At 45.7% G+C, this 14736-nt stretch overlaps 1 protein-coding gene across 2 annotated transcripts in view; it reads left to right on the forward strand.

Moving 5' to 3' along the window:
- The first annotated feature begins 12318 nt into the window (after positions 1–12318).
- ATP6V0E1 (ATPase H+ transporting V0 subunit e1) overlaps positions 12319–14736 on the forward strand; it is a 47762-nt gene continuing 45344 nt past the window's right edge. Inside the window, exon 1 of one of the 2 annotated variants that reach the window (XM_025387183.1) lies at positions 12319–12526. In XM_025387183.1, coding sequence (XP_025242968.1) covers positions 12423–12526 — 104 coding nt within the window. In that variant the 5' untranslated portion in view covers positions 12319–12422. The remainder of the gene's footprint in view (positions 12527–14736) is intronic. The other variant, XM_025387184.1, reaches the window with a different exon arrangement.

Consider the following 14736-nt stretch of genomic DNA (forward strand, 5'->3'; position numbering starts at 1 on the left):
ACGGGGCTCTCCCTGTTTTGCAGTGTAAAGTGCAGCCGAGGGCTTTGCGGTTCCCTATTCCACCTGTGTTGCTTCCATACGCTTCTTGTCTGGCCTCCACTGGCCTCTGCATTAGACTCCTGCTCTAACTTTCATTCTTCAAAATTTAGTTCCTTTGGCCAGGCACAGTGACTCATGCCTGTAATCTCAGAACTTTTGGACACTTGTGGGAGGATGGCTCGAGCCCAGGAGTTTAAGACCAGCCTGGTTAACTACTGAGACCCCACCGCTACAAAAAAATAATAATAATAGTAATAATAAATAATTTTTTTAATTAGAAAAAAAGATTTGGTTCCTTTGAGAGATATGTAGTGAATAAAGATTTTTTAAAAATTTATCTCCAGGGCCACATTCAAAATCCTCTGTCCCTATGGGGAAAAAAAATTTTTTTTTTACAGCCAGTAGCACTGCTTAGTGAGAAAAGCATTATCACCAGCCATCGAGGTCTAATCCTAGCTCTGCCACTGAGCTGTCATCAGCCTTTAAGCAAGTTACTCATCTCTGGACTTGCAAGCAGATGATAATACCTGCTCTGCCTTCCTATCTCATCAAAAATGTAAAGATAAAATGGCAAAAAACGGAGTCTCCGTCTTGCTTAGGCTGGAGTGTGGTGTCACTATCTCGGCTCACTGCAACCTCTACCTGCTGGGTTCAAGTGAACCTCCTGCTTCAGCCTCTCAAGTAGCTGGGATTACAGGCATGCGCCACCACAGGGTTTCACCATCTTGGTTAGGTTGGTCTCGAACTCCTGACCTCAAGTGATCTGCCCACCTCAGCCTTCCAAAGTGCTGCGATTATAGGCATGAGCCACTGCACCTGTCCTAAAAATATATATATTTTAAGAGAGGGTCTTGCTCTGTCACCCAGGTTGGAGTTCAGTGGTGTGATCTCAGCTCACTGCAGCTTTGACAGCCCAGGCTCAAGTGATCCTCCCACCTCAGCCTCCCAAGTAGCTGGGACTACAGGCATGTGCCACCACACCCAGCTAATATTTAAAATTTTTTGTAGAGATGGGAGTCTCAGTATGTTACCCAGGCTAGTCTCAAATTCCTGGCCTCAAGTGATTCTCCTTCCTTGGCCTCCCAAAGTGCTGGAATTAGACATGAGCCACCGTGACTAGCCTAAAAAATAATAATGTATTGATTAAAATGTATCAAACAGCCTTTTATGACTTTCTAGTAGCGGCTTATCTGACACACTAGAGTTTCTTAATAAATGTTAATTGAATCAGTGTTGTTTCCCATTTTGACTGATGAAGAAAATGAACTTAGGTTAACTGTCCAAATCATAGCATAAGAAATGAAGCCAAGATTTGAACCTGAGCCTGACTGCATCAAAGGCCATTCACTTCCCACATTAGCCACTTATCTTTAGTCTTCCTTCCTTCACTCTGTCAGCCTTTCACTGGAGTCTGGTAAGAGACTGGACATTTATGTGAAACAGACAAGAACCTATGTGTTTGCAGCCAGTAGCGCTACTTAGTGAGAAAAGCATTATCACCAGCCGTCGAGGTCTAATCCTAGCTCTGCCACTGGGCAGTCATCAGTCTTTGAGCAAATTACTCATCTCTGGACTTCCAAACGGATGATAATACCTGCTCTGCCTTCCTATCTCATCAGAAATGCAAAGATAAAATGGCAAGATCAGATGGGCCGTTTTTGAGTACTCTTTGAAAGCTGTGAGTATACAAATGTGAATTTCACTATCACTGTTCAGTTTATTTGTAGTACAATTCTGACATTCACTCTGCACTCAAAGAGGCAATTATTTTTCACAAAAGAAAATAGTGAGTTTGGTGGGGCGCAGTGGCTCACACCTGTAATCCCAGCACTTTGGGAGGCCGAGGCGGGTGGATCACTTGAGGTCAGGAGATCGAGACCATCCTGGCTAACACGGTGAAACCCCGTCTCTACTAAAAATACAAAAAAATTAGCCGGGCATGGTGGTGGGCACCTATAGTCCCAGCTACTTGGGAGGCTGAGGCAGGAGAATCATGTGAACCCAGGAGGCAGAGTCAAGATCACGCCACTGCACTCCAGCCTGGGCGACAGAGCGCAACTCTGTCTCAAAAAAAAAAAAATCAATGAGTTCAAAAACCACAAAACTCAAGATGTGTTCTCTGACCTGGCATTGATACATTGAACTCACTGACACAAGGTAGACAGATACTGTCCTGTCCCTGGAGTCAGACAGATTTGGGTTCAAATCCTGCTCTTGTCCCTGGGAGGTCATTTTTCTGATTCTCTGTTTTTCTATTCATGTAAAAAGCTGCCAGGCACGGTGGCTCACACTTGTAATCCCAGCACTTTGGAAGCCCGAGGTGGGAGGATCGCTGGAGCCCAGGAGTTTTGAGACCAGCCTATGTAGCACAGTGAGACCCTATATTGCCAAAAAAATTTAAAAACTAGCTGGGTGTGGTGGCCCATGCCTGTAGTCCCAGCTACCCAGGAGGCTGAGGTGGGGAGGATTGTTTGAGTCCGGAAGGTCAAGATTGCAATAAGCCACGATGACACCATTGCACTCCAGTCCGGGCAACAGAGCGGAACCCTGCCTCAAAAATAAAATAATAAAACAGAGTAGGTGTCCATCATACAGCAGCTGTATAATCATTAACATGCTGAGCTCTGTATCTAATGAATATAATGAGTAGGTTAACTAGTAAATTCTGAAATTTATATTTTCTAATTTGATTCTTGTCTTTGTTCTCAACCAATACATATTTTAGGACTGCAAGAGTTGTATGAAAGTCAGATTTCATACTAAACTCACAGCGCCTTACTCTGTAGTCTGATACCTGGTCTGAGCTCCAGGCTCCAGCCATTACTTTCATTAGTAAATGTAAGTTATGATATCGTCTAGGAATCAGACTTGGCTTGTTTTCAGCAACTTATTCCAACAAAAATGACCAATAAGAGCTTTGAGAACTGTAATCCCCCTGTAGGTATCCAAATCATACCACACTGCTTATACTGAGCCAGGTTTATAATAATAATGCGTGATCAAGAGCAGGAACTAGGCCTCAAGTTGAGTTCTAATCTTAGCTCTGTCAGTTCCTAGCTGTGTGACCTTGGACAAACTGCTTAACCTCTCTGGACCTCAGGTTTGTCATTTATAAAATGGAGATAAAATTAGTACTTACTTCATAGAGTTGTCAGACTTATTACTTGAGATAACTGTGCATGAAGCACAGAGTGCTCAGGAAGTTGTAACTGTTGTCTCTTAAAGGAGATTGGCAATGGAGTTCTTTCACAGGAACAGAAGGAAAAGTTTTTCTCTAGGGAGTTGAGACAAATACTGATTCTTGAAAAAAGGGAAGAGTTTAAGGGCAACAGTGATGTGTTTGGGCTGCTGCAGGAAATGAGGATTGGAGAATGCCAGATGGGTGGGCCTGCCTAACAAAGTTCAGGCCATGGGGTATTAGCTTGTTTTCTGGAATGAATGAATGATACAGTTTTCTACTGACCTTTTCATCACATTTGCAGATGTCCATTCCCTTGAGTGGTTCCCTTCTGCTATGCTGGGAAGATGCCAAACTTTTAAACTTCGTATAACTGCTTTTGAATATCTGCTTTCACATTGCATAGGCGTGAGATGTTCGGCCACATCATTTCTTTCTTTTTTTTTTTTTCACACAAGGTTTCACCATGTCGCCTAGGCTGGAGTGCAGTGGTGTGGTTTCAGCTCACTGCAACCTTTGCCTCCCAGGCTCAAGCGATCTTCCCACCTCAGCCTCCCAAGTAACTGGGACTACAGGCACATGCCACTACTCCCAGCTAATTTTTGTGGTTTTTGTAGAGACAAGTTTTCGCCATGTTACCCAGGATGGTCTTGAACTCCTGGGCTCAAGCAATCCGCTTGCCTCAGCCTCCCACAGTGCTCGGATTATAGGCATGAACCACCGCACCCAGCAGCCACAGAACTTTTGATGTGAGTTGGATGGGCAAGTAATTGAATCTTCCAGGAACCAGACAGAGCCCTACTAACCAAGAGCCCGCCATTCTCTGATGCGGCAGACTTGGAGCAGTTCCTATCTGATAGTTTACTGGAGGCTTGTTCATTGTCCTTTTAAACTGGTATTTTCTTAATTAGGTAAGTAGTGCTTATATATGGTACAAAATTAAAAGGTAAAACAAAAGAGTAGATGGTGAAAAGTATGTTTCTTTGTCACCTTGAGTCTCAGTCACTCCGTTCGCTCCAGAGGCACTGTTTCCAGTTTCTTTTGTATCCTTCCAAAAACAGTGTTTATTATATTCATATACAATTGAATGTTTATTGAAAGTTTGATCCATGAGAAAGTCCTCATGAGAAAAGCAGGTCATCCAAATTTAACAGCAATATAAGGTTGATTTATTGTCTGAACACCATAATTACAAAAACTTGCAGAGATATGAAAATGTTATTTGCCCATCAGAAATAACTAAATTGCCAGGTGCGGTGGCTCATGCCTGTAATCCCAGCACTTTTGGAGGCCGAGGCAAGTGGATCATGAGGTCAGATCGAGACCATCCTGGCTAACATGGTGAAACCCCGTCTCTATTAAAAAAAAAAATACAAAAAATTAATTGGGCATGGTGGTGGGTGCCTGTAGTCCCAGCTATTCAGGAGGCTGAGGCAGGAGAATGGTGTGAACCCTGGAGGCAGAGCTTGCAGTGAGCTGAGATCACGCTACTACACTCCAGTCTGGGCCACAGTGCGAGACTCCGTCTCAAAAAAAAAAAAAAGAAAAAGAAAAGAAAAAGAAATAACTAAATCAACCACGTTCCAGTCTATTCTTAGCAGGAGGGCGGCTAGTGCTAGAACAGGCTTTTAAAGGTCTCATCTTATGCAGCAGATGATGTCTGAATCTTGTGAAGTTGTGTGTAATTTAGGATTCTTTGTATGCTGACTTATTTCTTGAAATAGGAGAGGCAACATGGCTTAGTGGAAAGAACAGGAGCTGTGAAGCCATGTTCAGATCCGAGCTCTGTCACTGAAAACAGCTATGCTTTGGACAAGTTACAAATCTAAGCCTTTTTGAGCTGGGCGCAGTGGCTCACGCCTGTAATCCCAGCACTTTGGGAGACTGAAGCAGGTGAATCACCTGATGTCGTGAGTTCGAGACAAGCCTGGCCAACATGGTGAAACCAAGTCTCTACTAAAAATACAAAATTAGCCGGGTGTGGTGGCGGGCACCTGTAGTCCCAGCTACTCAGAAGGCTGAGATAGGAGAATTGCTTGAACCCAGGAGGCGGAGGCTGCAGTGAGCCAAGATCGCCACCACTGCACTCCAGCCTGGGTGAGACAGAGCAAGACTCTGTCTCAAAAAAAAAAAAAAGAAAAAGAAAAAGAACAAAAAAACAAATCTAAGCCTTTTTAAAATATGTACAATAGATTTTAAAATACCTGTATTTAGTGTCATGAGCATTAAATGAGACAGATAATTCAAAGCACCTAGTCCAATGTCTGGCAGGTGGCAATCACTCCAGCAGTGGTGGCAGCAGTAGTATTGGTAGCCATACGTAGTGTACATTCCATATACACTACCTGGCAAAGGAGTAATAAATCCTGCTAGGGTTTTCAGCTGCCCCAGTAACTTCCAAGCTTCCAGAGTAGCTTGGAAAGGGGCTCTATGACAGCATATCTTCATGACTCTGCATGCCTGTTTTTACCTACAGGACTGCGTTTAGGAAGGAAGGGCTCCTCGGCTCAGTGCACAATAGTGTTTCAGTCAATTCTTGTTTACCTGATGCTGCTAGGAGGCCTCTGAGGCTTTTCCTTTAGGGGTGCTTCTCAAACTTTTTGGCCTCAAGACCTGTTTACACATTTAAAAACTATGGAGGACCCGGGGGACTTACATTTATATAGGTTATAGCTATTGATATTTGCCGTGTTAGAAATTAAAACATCAAATTTTAACATATTAGTTTTTTTATTATTATTATTAAGACAAGGTGTCACTCTTCACTCAAGCTGTAGTGCAATGGTGCAATTATAGCTCACTGTAACCTTGAACTTGTGGGTTCAAGCAATCCTCCCTCCTCAGCCTCCTAAGTAGCTAGGACTATAGGAGATAGCACCATGTCAAAATTGTTTTTTGTAGAGATGGGGGTCTCACTATTTTGCCCAGGCTGCTCTGGAACTCCTGGCCTCAAGCGATCCTCCTGCTTTAGCCTCCCAAAGCGCTGGGATTATGAGCGTGAGTCACTGCATCTGGCCAACACATTTATTTTAAATTCATATAAAAAGAGCAACAAGAAACCCACAACATGTTACCATAACATTTATATGAGAAATAGCTGTTTTTTCCAAAACTAACAAAAAATGGAAGAGTAACATTGTGTTACATTTTGGGAAAATTCCTTGATCTCTGGCTTAATAGAAGACAAATGCATTCTCATAATACTACTGCATTCAATCTGATGTGATGTTGTTTTAGATTAATTACAGGAAGAAAATTCAGCCTTACAGAGATTCACAGTTAGAAAAGACCTGCTGGGGTGGCCGGGCGTGGTGGCTCATGCCTGTAATCCCAGCACTTTGGAAGGCCAAGTCGGGTGGATCACAAGGTTAGGAGTTTGAGGCCAGCCTGGCCAAGATGGTAAAAGCCCGTCTCCACTGAAAATGCAAAAATTAGCTGGGCGCAGTGGCAGGCACCTGTAATCCCAGCTACGCAGGAGGCTGAGGCAGGAGAATTGCTTGAACCTGGGAGATAGAGGTTGCAGTGAGCCGAGATCATGCCACTGCACTCTAGCCTGGGCGACAGAGTAAGATTCCATCTCAAAAGAAGAAAGAAAGAAAAGAAAGGAAAGAACCTGCTGGGGGAGTCTCAGGGACTCCCCAGGGTCCTTGGACCACACCGCCCAGAGTTCGATTTGTTTCCCGAAGACTTTAGCACCTTGAAGGCAGAGAATATTTCTTCATTTGGTGGGTCACTGAATGGGGACAGTTTTCATTCAATGTGTGATAAAATGCTTTTGACAGATTGACTGATAGAGGGAGCTATAGGCCAATACTAGCCCAAATATATTAAACTGAGATACTAACTTTTCTCATTTCACAGATGAAACCAACAGATGTAGACAGAATTGGTGTCTAAAGAGTTACGTCCCTGGCCGGGTGCAGTGGCTCACACCTGTAATCCCAGCACTTTGGGAGGCCGAGACAGGTGGATCACCTGAAGTCAGGAGTTCGAGACCATCCTGGCCAACATGGCAAAACCCCATCTCTACCAAAAATACAAAAAAAAAAAAAAATTAGCTGGGCATGTGGCACGTGCCTATAATCCCAGTTACTCAGAAGCCTGAGGCAGAAGAATCACTTGAACTCAGGAGGTAGAGGTTGCAGTGAGCCGAGATTGCGCCATGGCACTCCAGCCTGGGCAACAAGAGTGAAACTCCGTCTCAAAAAAAAAAAAAAAAGAGTTACATCCTTGCACTTCCAGACATTGCTTCTCAAAGAGGCTGCCTAGAAGATAAAGCAAAGGTTAGATGTAAAAATGGATCAATTTAAGACAAAAATGTGCATTTGTTTAAGAAATGGGAAAGAATTCACAATAACCAAAAAGTGCAAGCAACCCCAATGTCCATCGATGGATGAATGGATAAACAAAATGTGTTATATACACACATGGAATGTTATTCAGCCTTAAAAAGGAAGGGGACAGGCCGGGCGCGGTGGCTCATGCCTATAATCCCTGCACTCTGGGAGGCCGAGACGGACGGATCATGAGTTCAGGAGATTGAGACCATCCTGGCTAACACAGTGAAACCCCATCTCTACTAAAAAATACAAAAAATTAGCCAGGAGTGGTGGCGGATGCCTGTAGTCCCAGCTACTCGGGAGGCTGAGGCGGGAGAATGGGGTGAACTCGGGAGGCGGAGCTTGAAGTGAGCCAAGATCCTGCCACTGCACTCCAGCCTGGGCAACAGAGCGAGACTCTGTCTCAAAAAAAAAAAAAAAAAAAAAAAGACATTCTGATTCTTGCACAACATGGATGAGTCTTAAGGATATTATGTTAAGTGAATAAGCCAGCCACAAAGGGACAAATGCTATATAATTCCTCTTGAAGGAACCTAGAGTAGTCAAACTCATAGAGACAGAAAGTAGAATGGTGTTTGCCATGGGCTAGGGGAGGGAATATGGGAGGTGGTTGTTTTGTTTGTTTGTTTTTTGAGACAGAGTCTTGCTTTGTCACCAGGCTGGAGTGCAGTGGCGTGATCACAGCTCACTGCAGCCTTTACCTCCTGGGCTCAAGCAATCCTCCCACCTCAGCCTCCGCAGTAGCTGGGACTACAGGCATGCACCATCATGCCCAGCTAGTTTTTGGTTTAAATTTTTTGTAGAGATGGGGGTCTCACCACTGCACCTGGCCAGAGGTGGTGGTTTAAGGGATATGAAAAAGTTCTGGGCTGGGCACAGTGGCTCACGCCTGTAATCTCAGCACTTTGGAAGGCCTAGGTGGGCAGATGACTTGAGCTGAAGAGATTGAGACCATCTGGGGCAACATGGCTAAACCCCATCTCTACAAAAAATACAAAAAATTAGCAGGGCGTGGTGGTGCATGTCTATAGTCCCAGCTACTGGGAGGCTGAAGTGGGAGGATCATCTGAGCCCAGAAGGTTAAGGACTGGGTATGGTGGCTCACACTCCGTCTCCACTAAAAATACAAAACTTAGCTGGGTGTGGTGGCACACGCCTGTAGTCCCAGCTACTTGGGAGGCTGAGGCAGGAGAATCATTTGAACCCGGAAGGTGGAGGTTGCAGTGAGCAGAGACCACACCACTGCACTGCAACCTGGATGACTGCGAGACTCTATCTCTAAATAAATAAATACAATACAATAAAATACGATAAAATACAATAAAATAAAATAAAATAAAAAAGTTAAGATAGTAACTTTTATGTTACCTGTATTTTCCATTATTAAAAGGAAAGGGCCTGAATGCGGCAGCTCATACCTGTAATCCTAGCACTTTGGGAGGTCAAGGCAGGAGGGTCCCTCGAGGCAGGAGTTTGAGAACAGCCTGGGCAACATTGTGAAACCCCATCTCTACACACACACACACACACACACACACACACAGGCACACACACACAATTAGGCCGGCATAGTGGCATGCACCTGTAGTCCTAGCTACTCTGGAGGCTGAGGTGGGAAGATTCCTTGAGCCCGGGAGTTCAAGGCTGTAGTAAGCTATGATTGTACCACTACACTCCAGCCTGGGTGACAGAGCACGACTGTCTCAAAAAAAAGAAAGAAACGGGCCATGCGTGGTGGCTCACTCCTATTATCCCAGCACTTTGGGAGGCCGAGGCAAGCGGATCACTTGAGGTCAGGACTTTGAGACCAGACTGGCCAACATGGTGAAACCCCGTCTCTACCAAAAATACAAAAACAAAACAAACAAACAAAAAAAAAACCATCCGAGGCCGGGCGCGGTGGCTCAAGCTTGTAATCCCAGCACTTTGGGAGGCCGAGACGGGCGGATCACGAGGTCGGGAGATCGAGACCATCCTGGCTAACACGGTGAAACCCCGTCTCTACTAAAAAATACAAAAAACTAGCCGGGCGAGGTGGCGGGCGCCTGTAGTCCCAGCTACTCCGGAGGCTGAGGCAGGAGAATGGCGTGAACCCGGGAGGCGGAGCTTGCAGTGAGCTGAGATCCGGCCACAGCACTCCAGCCTGGGCGACAGAGCCAGACTCCGTCTCAAAAAAAAAAAAAAAAAAAAAAAAAAAAAAAAAAAAACCATCCGGGTGTGGTGGAGGGCGCCGGTAATCCCAGCTACTCAGGAGGCTGAGGCAGTAGAATCGCTTGAACATGGGAGGTGGGGGTCGCAGTGAGCCAACGTTGTGCTACTGCACTCCAGCCTGGGCAACACAGCGAGATTCCATCCAAAAAAAAAAGAGAGAGAGAGAGAGAGGAAGGGAGGGAGGGACGGAGGGAGAAATGAGCTGAAGTTCAAGTTAAAGTTCAAGTGGAAAGTAGAAATGAACTTCTTTCTCTAATTTTGTTCTGACTGACCTCACCCTTCTTAGCTACTCAATTCAATTGCACAATTATTTACTGAGCACATTCTATGTATAAAGTCCTCCCAGAAACAAAGAGCAGTGAAACAGTGCCTGTTCTCAAGGAGTTGGCCCTCTAGTAGAGCGTTGGTCAAGATACATATACAACAAGGCCAAAGAGATGCACTAGCAGGATGAAATCGGTCTTGGAGAAGGTGGTGCTTGGACTAGAACTTAAGGACCATAGGATTTCTGCTGGGGCTAAGTTTTGGGGAAGCATTATGAGCACAAAGGAGACAAATTAGTTTCCTACATTGCTGATCAGGTTAGAGGCTTAGAATCATGTCCGAAAAGTTGGTGCAGATGTTGAAGATTATTGGTCCAGTTTCCCATTTAATAACAGGAATCCATTCTACTTGATGAAAGAAATCAGGAGGTAACGCAATGTGGCTATTGCAAGGAAACCATGGTCCCTGGTAAAGCACATTGCATTTATAGACCTGCTTTCTATCTTGCTTTCACCTGTAAGCTTTATCATCAAGCTCCTCAACCTCTCTGAGAACTGGCTTCCTTGTCTATTCCAAGCTTGGCGCATACTATAACTAACATGTGAAAATTCTCAGCAAGTGTTATAAGCCCTGTTTATCAGCTCAGCACAGTGGCTTATGCCAGTAATTCCAGCACTTTGGGAGGCTGAGGTGGAGGATCCCTTCAGGCCAGGAGTTTAAGACCTGCTGGGGCAACATAGCGAGGCTCTCTCTCTACAAAAAATTTTTTAAATTAGCCAGGTGTGATGGTGCACACCTGTAGTCCCAGCTCCTCAGGAGGCTGAGGCAGAAGGATGGCTTGAGCCCAGGAGTTCCAGGCTGCAGTGAGCTATGGAGCACCACTGCACTTCAGCCTGGGTGACAGAGCAGGGCCCTGTCTCAAAAAAAAAAAAACAAAAGCAAACAAAACTGTTTTACTTTTTTGTTTTGTTTTGTTTTGTTTTTTTGAGGCAGAGTCTCACTCTGTTGCCCAGGCTGGAGTGCAGTGGTACAATCTCAGCTCACTATAACCTCTGCCTCCCAGGGGTTCAAGCGATTCTCGTTCCTCAGCCTCCTGAGTGGCTGGGACTACAGGTGCATACCTGGCCAATTTTTGTATTTTTAGTAGAGATGGGATTTCACCATGTTGCCCAGGCTGGTCTCGAACTACTGACCTCAGGTGATCTGCCCCCCTCATCCTCCTAAAGTGCTGGCATTACAGGTGTGAGCCACCACGACTGATCTGTTTTTCTTCTTACTATTCTGGCTAATTTCTACTTGTCTTTCAAGGCTCAGTGAGGACTAGTTGGGTGGAAAGCCTTGCAGGGTCGTCCACTTACTTTCACACGCATTGAGTGGCCTGTTTGCAAGGCCATCTGCTCCCCAGAATGTGAACTCCCTCAGGGGTGCCTGATTGACTTCTGTAACTCCAGAACCTGGCACAGTGCACAAGATAAACAGTGGTGCACTAGTTAAGAGCTCTGGCCTTGAAAATCAGATCATCAGGGGTTGAATCCTGGCCTTGCCACTTACTATGTGACTTTGGGCAAGATCCTTAGTCTCCTCCCTGGGCCTCAGTTTCTTCAACTGCAAAGTGGGAATAATAATTACAATTACCTCATAGGCTGAAGTAAGGAGTTCAACACAGGCTCATGCACTTTTTTTTTTTCTTTTGAGACAGAGTCTTGCTCTGTCACCCAGGCTGGAGTGCAGTGGCAGGATCTCAGCTCTCTGCAACCTCCACTTCCCGAGGTTTCAAGCGATTCTCCTGCCTCAGCCTCCTGAGTACTGGGACCACAGGCGTGCGCCACCACACCCGGCTAATTTTTGTATTTTAGTAGACAGGGTTACACCATGTTGGCCAGGCTGGTCTCGAACTCCTGACCTCAAGTGATCCGCCTGCCTCAACCTCCCAAAGTGCTGAGATTACAGGCGTGAGCCCCCGCCCCCCGCCTTGGGTTCATGAACTTAAAGATCATGACCCAATGCCAGGCACACGGGAATTCAGAATAGTAATACAGAACTAATGTTAAGTTCTCTATGTCTGTTGCATAAGTAGACGAGGCTGTAAATAACTACACTCTTTGTCTAAAAGGGCCAAGTTCGCATCAGAACACTTTGCTGAGCCCGTGGTGACCGAACCCCTGGCTCTGGGGTGAGCGACATGCTTCTAAGGAGCTGCAGCCAGGAGACAGCCAGGCGAAGGCGGGGCTCTGCCTCTGGGCTCCTCGAGGGGCGGAGGCCGGCGCGCAGGTCACGTAGGGGCGCGGGAGGCGGGGCCTGCGCATGCTGGTCACGTGGTCAGCTATTGACACTTCCTGGTGGGATCCGAGTGAGGCGGCGGGGTAGGGGCTGGCGCTCAGGCGGTGACCATGGCGTATCAAGGCCTCACGGTGCCTCTCATTGTGATGAGCGTGTTCTGGGGCTTCGTCGGCTTCTTGGTGCCTTGGTTCATCCCTAAGGGTCCTAACCGGGGGTAAGTGCGCGAGGCCCGCCTTGGGAGGAACGCGCGGTGAGGAGCGAGCAGGCCGGGGCGGGGGAAAGCACGATCCGCACACGGGTCAGAGAACGTTGCATGGGCGCCCCCCGCGCTGCAGAGTCAGGCCCTCGCCCCGGCGGAACTCTTTGTGTTCCTTTTCGCAGCAGCTTCAGTGTCCTCTGGCCTGAGCGAGTGGAGGGTGACCTTTGGTGGACCCTCCTTGGAAACGAGTTTCAGGGGAATTTTTTTCTCATCATAGTCCTGTGTGGGGAGGTGCAGTCGGAAATGAGCAGGCCGAATCTGGGAGACACTGGGGCTTGTCCCCAGTCGACTCTTCCCCCTTTAGCCCTGCCTTCCACCCACATGAGGCCTCGTTTGCCCGAACTTAAGGATCAAATAAATAAAACAAATTGCCCTCCTGCCTCCCATGCTGTTGCGTACAGAACAAGCTCGTTGGACGACATTGAGCCCAGGCTTGCATCTAGTGGGCTCCAGGAGGCGGTTGGGGCCTGATCTAAAGCGAGATTAATTACCAAAGAGCTGGAGGTATTGTTGAGAAAGCTGCGTCATACCTTTTGGAGGGCGCTCCGGCTCTTGTATGTGAGTGTGAGAAATCCTTAGAATGATTGGCTAGGAAAGATTTTTTTTTTTTTCCAGACTTCTTTGTTGGATAGAGCTTTGTCTATTTTGGAATTAAACTTTTTAACCGTAGTATAAAATGAGCCTTAATCTTCAAAGGAGCCTTGGAACGCCCTCTTTCTGGTTCCTCTTTTGCTTTTTAGTCATTTTTTTCTCAGTTCAAGATGATGAGAGGTGAAACTTCAACTGAAGTCAGTTTGTCAGAAACACCATCTCTTGCTTTATTCCTTCAACTTAATTGGTGGCTTCATAGTGCCTGGTTTTCACAGTACCTTGTATGCACAGGAGGCACCCAGTAAATACCTGTTGAGTGGATAGTTCTACTGTCTTTATTAAAAGAAAAAGATTTGTGGCCGGGCGCAGTGGCTTACGCCTGTAGTCCTAGCACTTTGGGAGGCCGAGGCGGGTGGATCACCAGGTCAGGAGATCGAGACCAGTCTGGCTAAGATGGTGAAACCCCGTCTCTACTAAAAATACAAAAAATTAGCCGGGCGTGGTGGCGGACGCCTGTAGTCCCAGCTACTTGGGAGGCTGAGGCCAGAGAATGGCGTGAACCCGGGAGGCGGAGCTTGCAGTGAGCAGAGATCACTGCACTGCACTCCAGCCTGGGTGACAGCAAGACTCCGTCTCAAAAAAAGAAAAAGAAAAAGATTTTTATTACTTCCCTAGTATTTTGTGACCTGAACCCCTTTTGCTACCTGGAATACATTTGCTTTATTAGTTTAAAATTATATTTTTTTTAAGAAAAGAAACATGGTAGGTGAATTTTTATCGTTTTTAAATATCAAGTTCCTCCTCCCTGGTAACACCAGCTATATGGGGTCATCTCCCCTACCTATAGAGGTTGATGAACAGAGTCAGAATTCTGGCATTATTAAAGCAATTGTATTAATCAAATTTAATTAGACTTGTTTTTGCTACTGGAGTTAGAGAACAACAAAGTGCTGCTTTGATAGCAGTGACAATTCCTTTCTTAAAGAGCACTCTCTCCCCTTCCTTTGGATGTCATTGCCATTATCCAGGGTAATGAAATCCATCCTATTTCCACTCAGTTTCTAGCCCTAGTGAGTGTCATGATTCAGGTATTTGACCAGCTAGTGATATATAGACATGTGTCACCACTTAGCAAAAGGGATACGTTTGAGAAATGTGTTAGTAGGGCTTTTGTGTGAACATCAAAGAGTTTACTTATGCAAACAGATGGTACAGCCTACTACGCACCTAGGCTATATGGTAGAACCTGTTGCTTCTAGGCTTCACACCTGTACAGCATGTTACTGTCCTTAAATACTGTATAGGCAAATGTAACACAATGATATGGAGCTTGCAGGACTGGAAGTTGCTGTGGGTGAGTCAGTGACTGGTGAGTGAATGTGAAGAACCAGGACATTGCTGTACACTGTGATGGACTTTGGAAACACTGTACACTTAGGCTACATGAAATTTCTGAAAACATATTTTTCTTTCTTCAAAAATAAATTAACCTTAGCTTCCTGTAACTTTTTTACTTAAACTTTTGAATTCTTTTTAACTTTTTGACTCTTTTGTACTAACTTGGCTTAAAACAC

This window comes from Theropithecus gelada, chromosome 6, assembly GCF_003255815.1.
Source record: "Theropithecus gelada isolate Dixy chromosome 6, Tgel_1.0, whole genome shotgun sequence".
Taxonomy (NCBI): domain Eukaryota; kingdom Metazoa; phylum Chordata; class Mammalia; order Primates; family Cercopithecidae; genus Theropithecus; species Theropithecus gelada.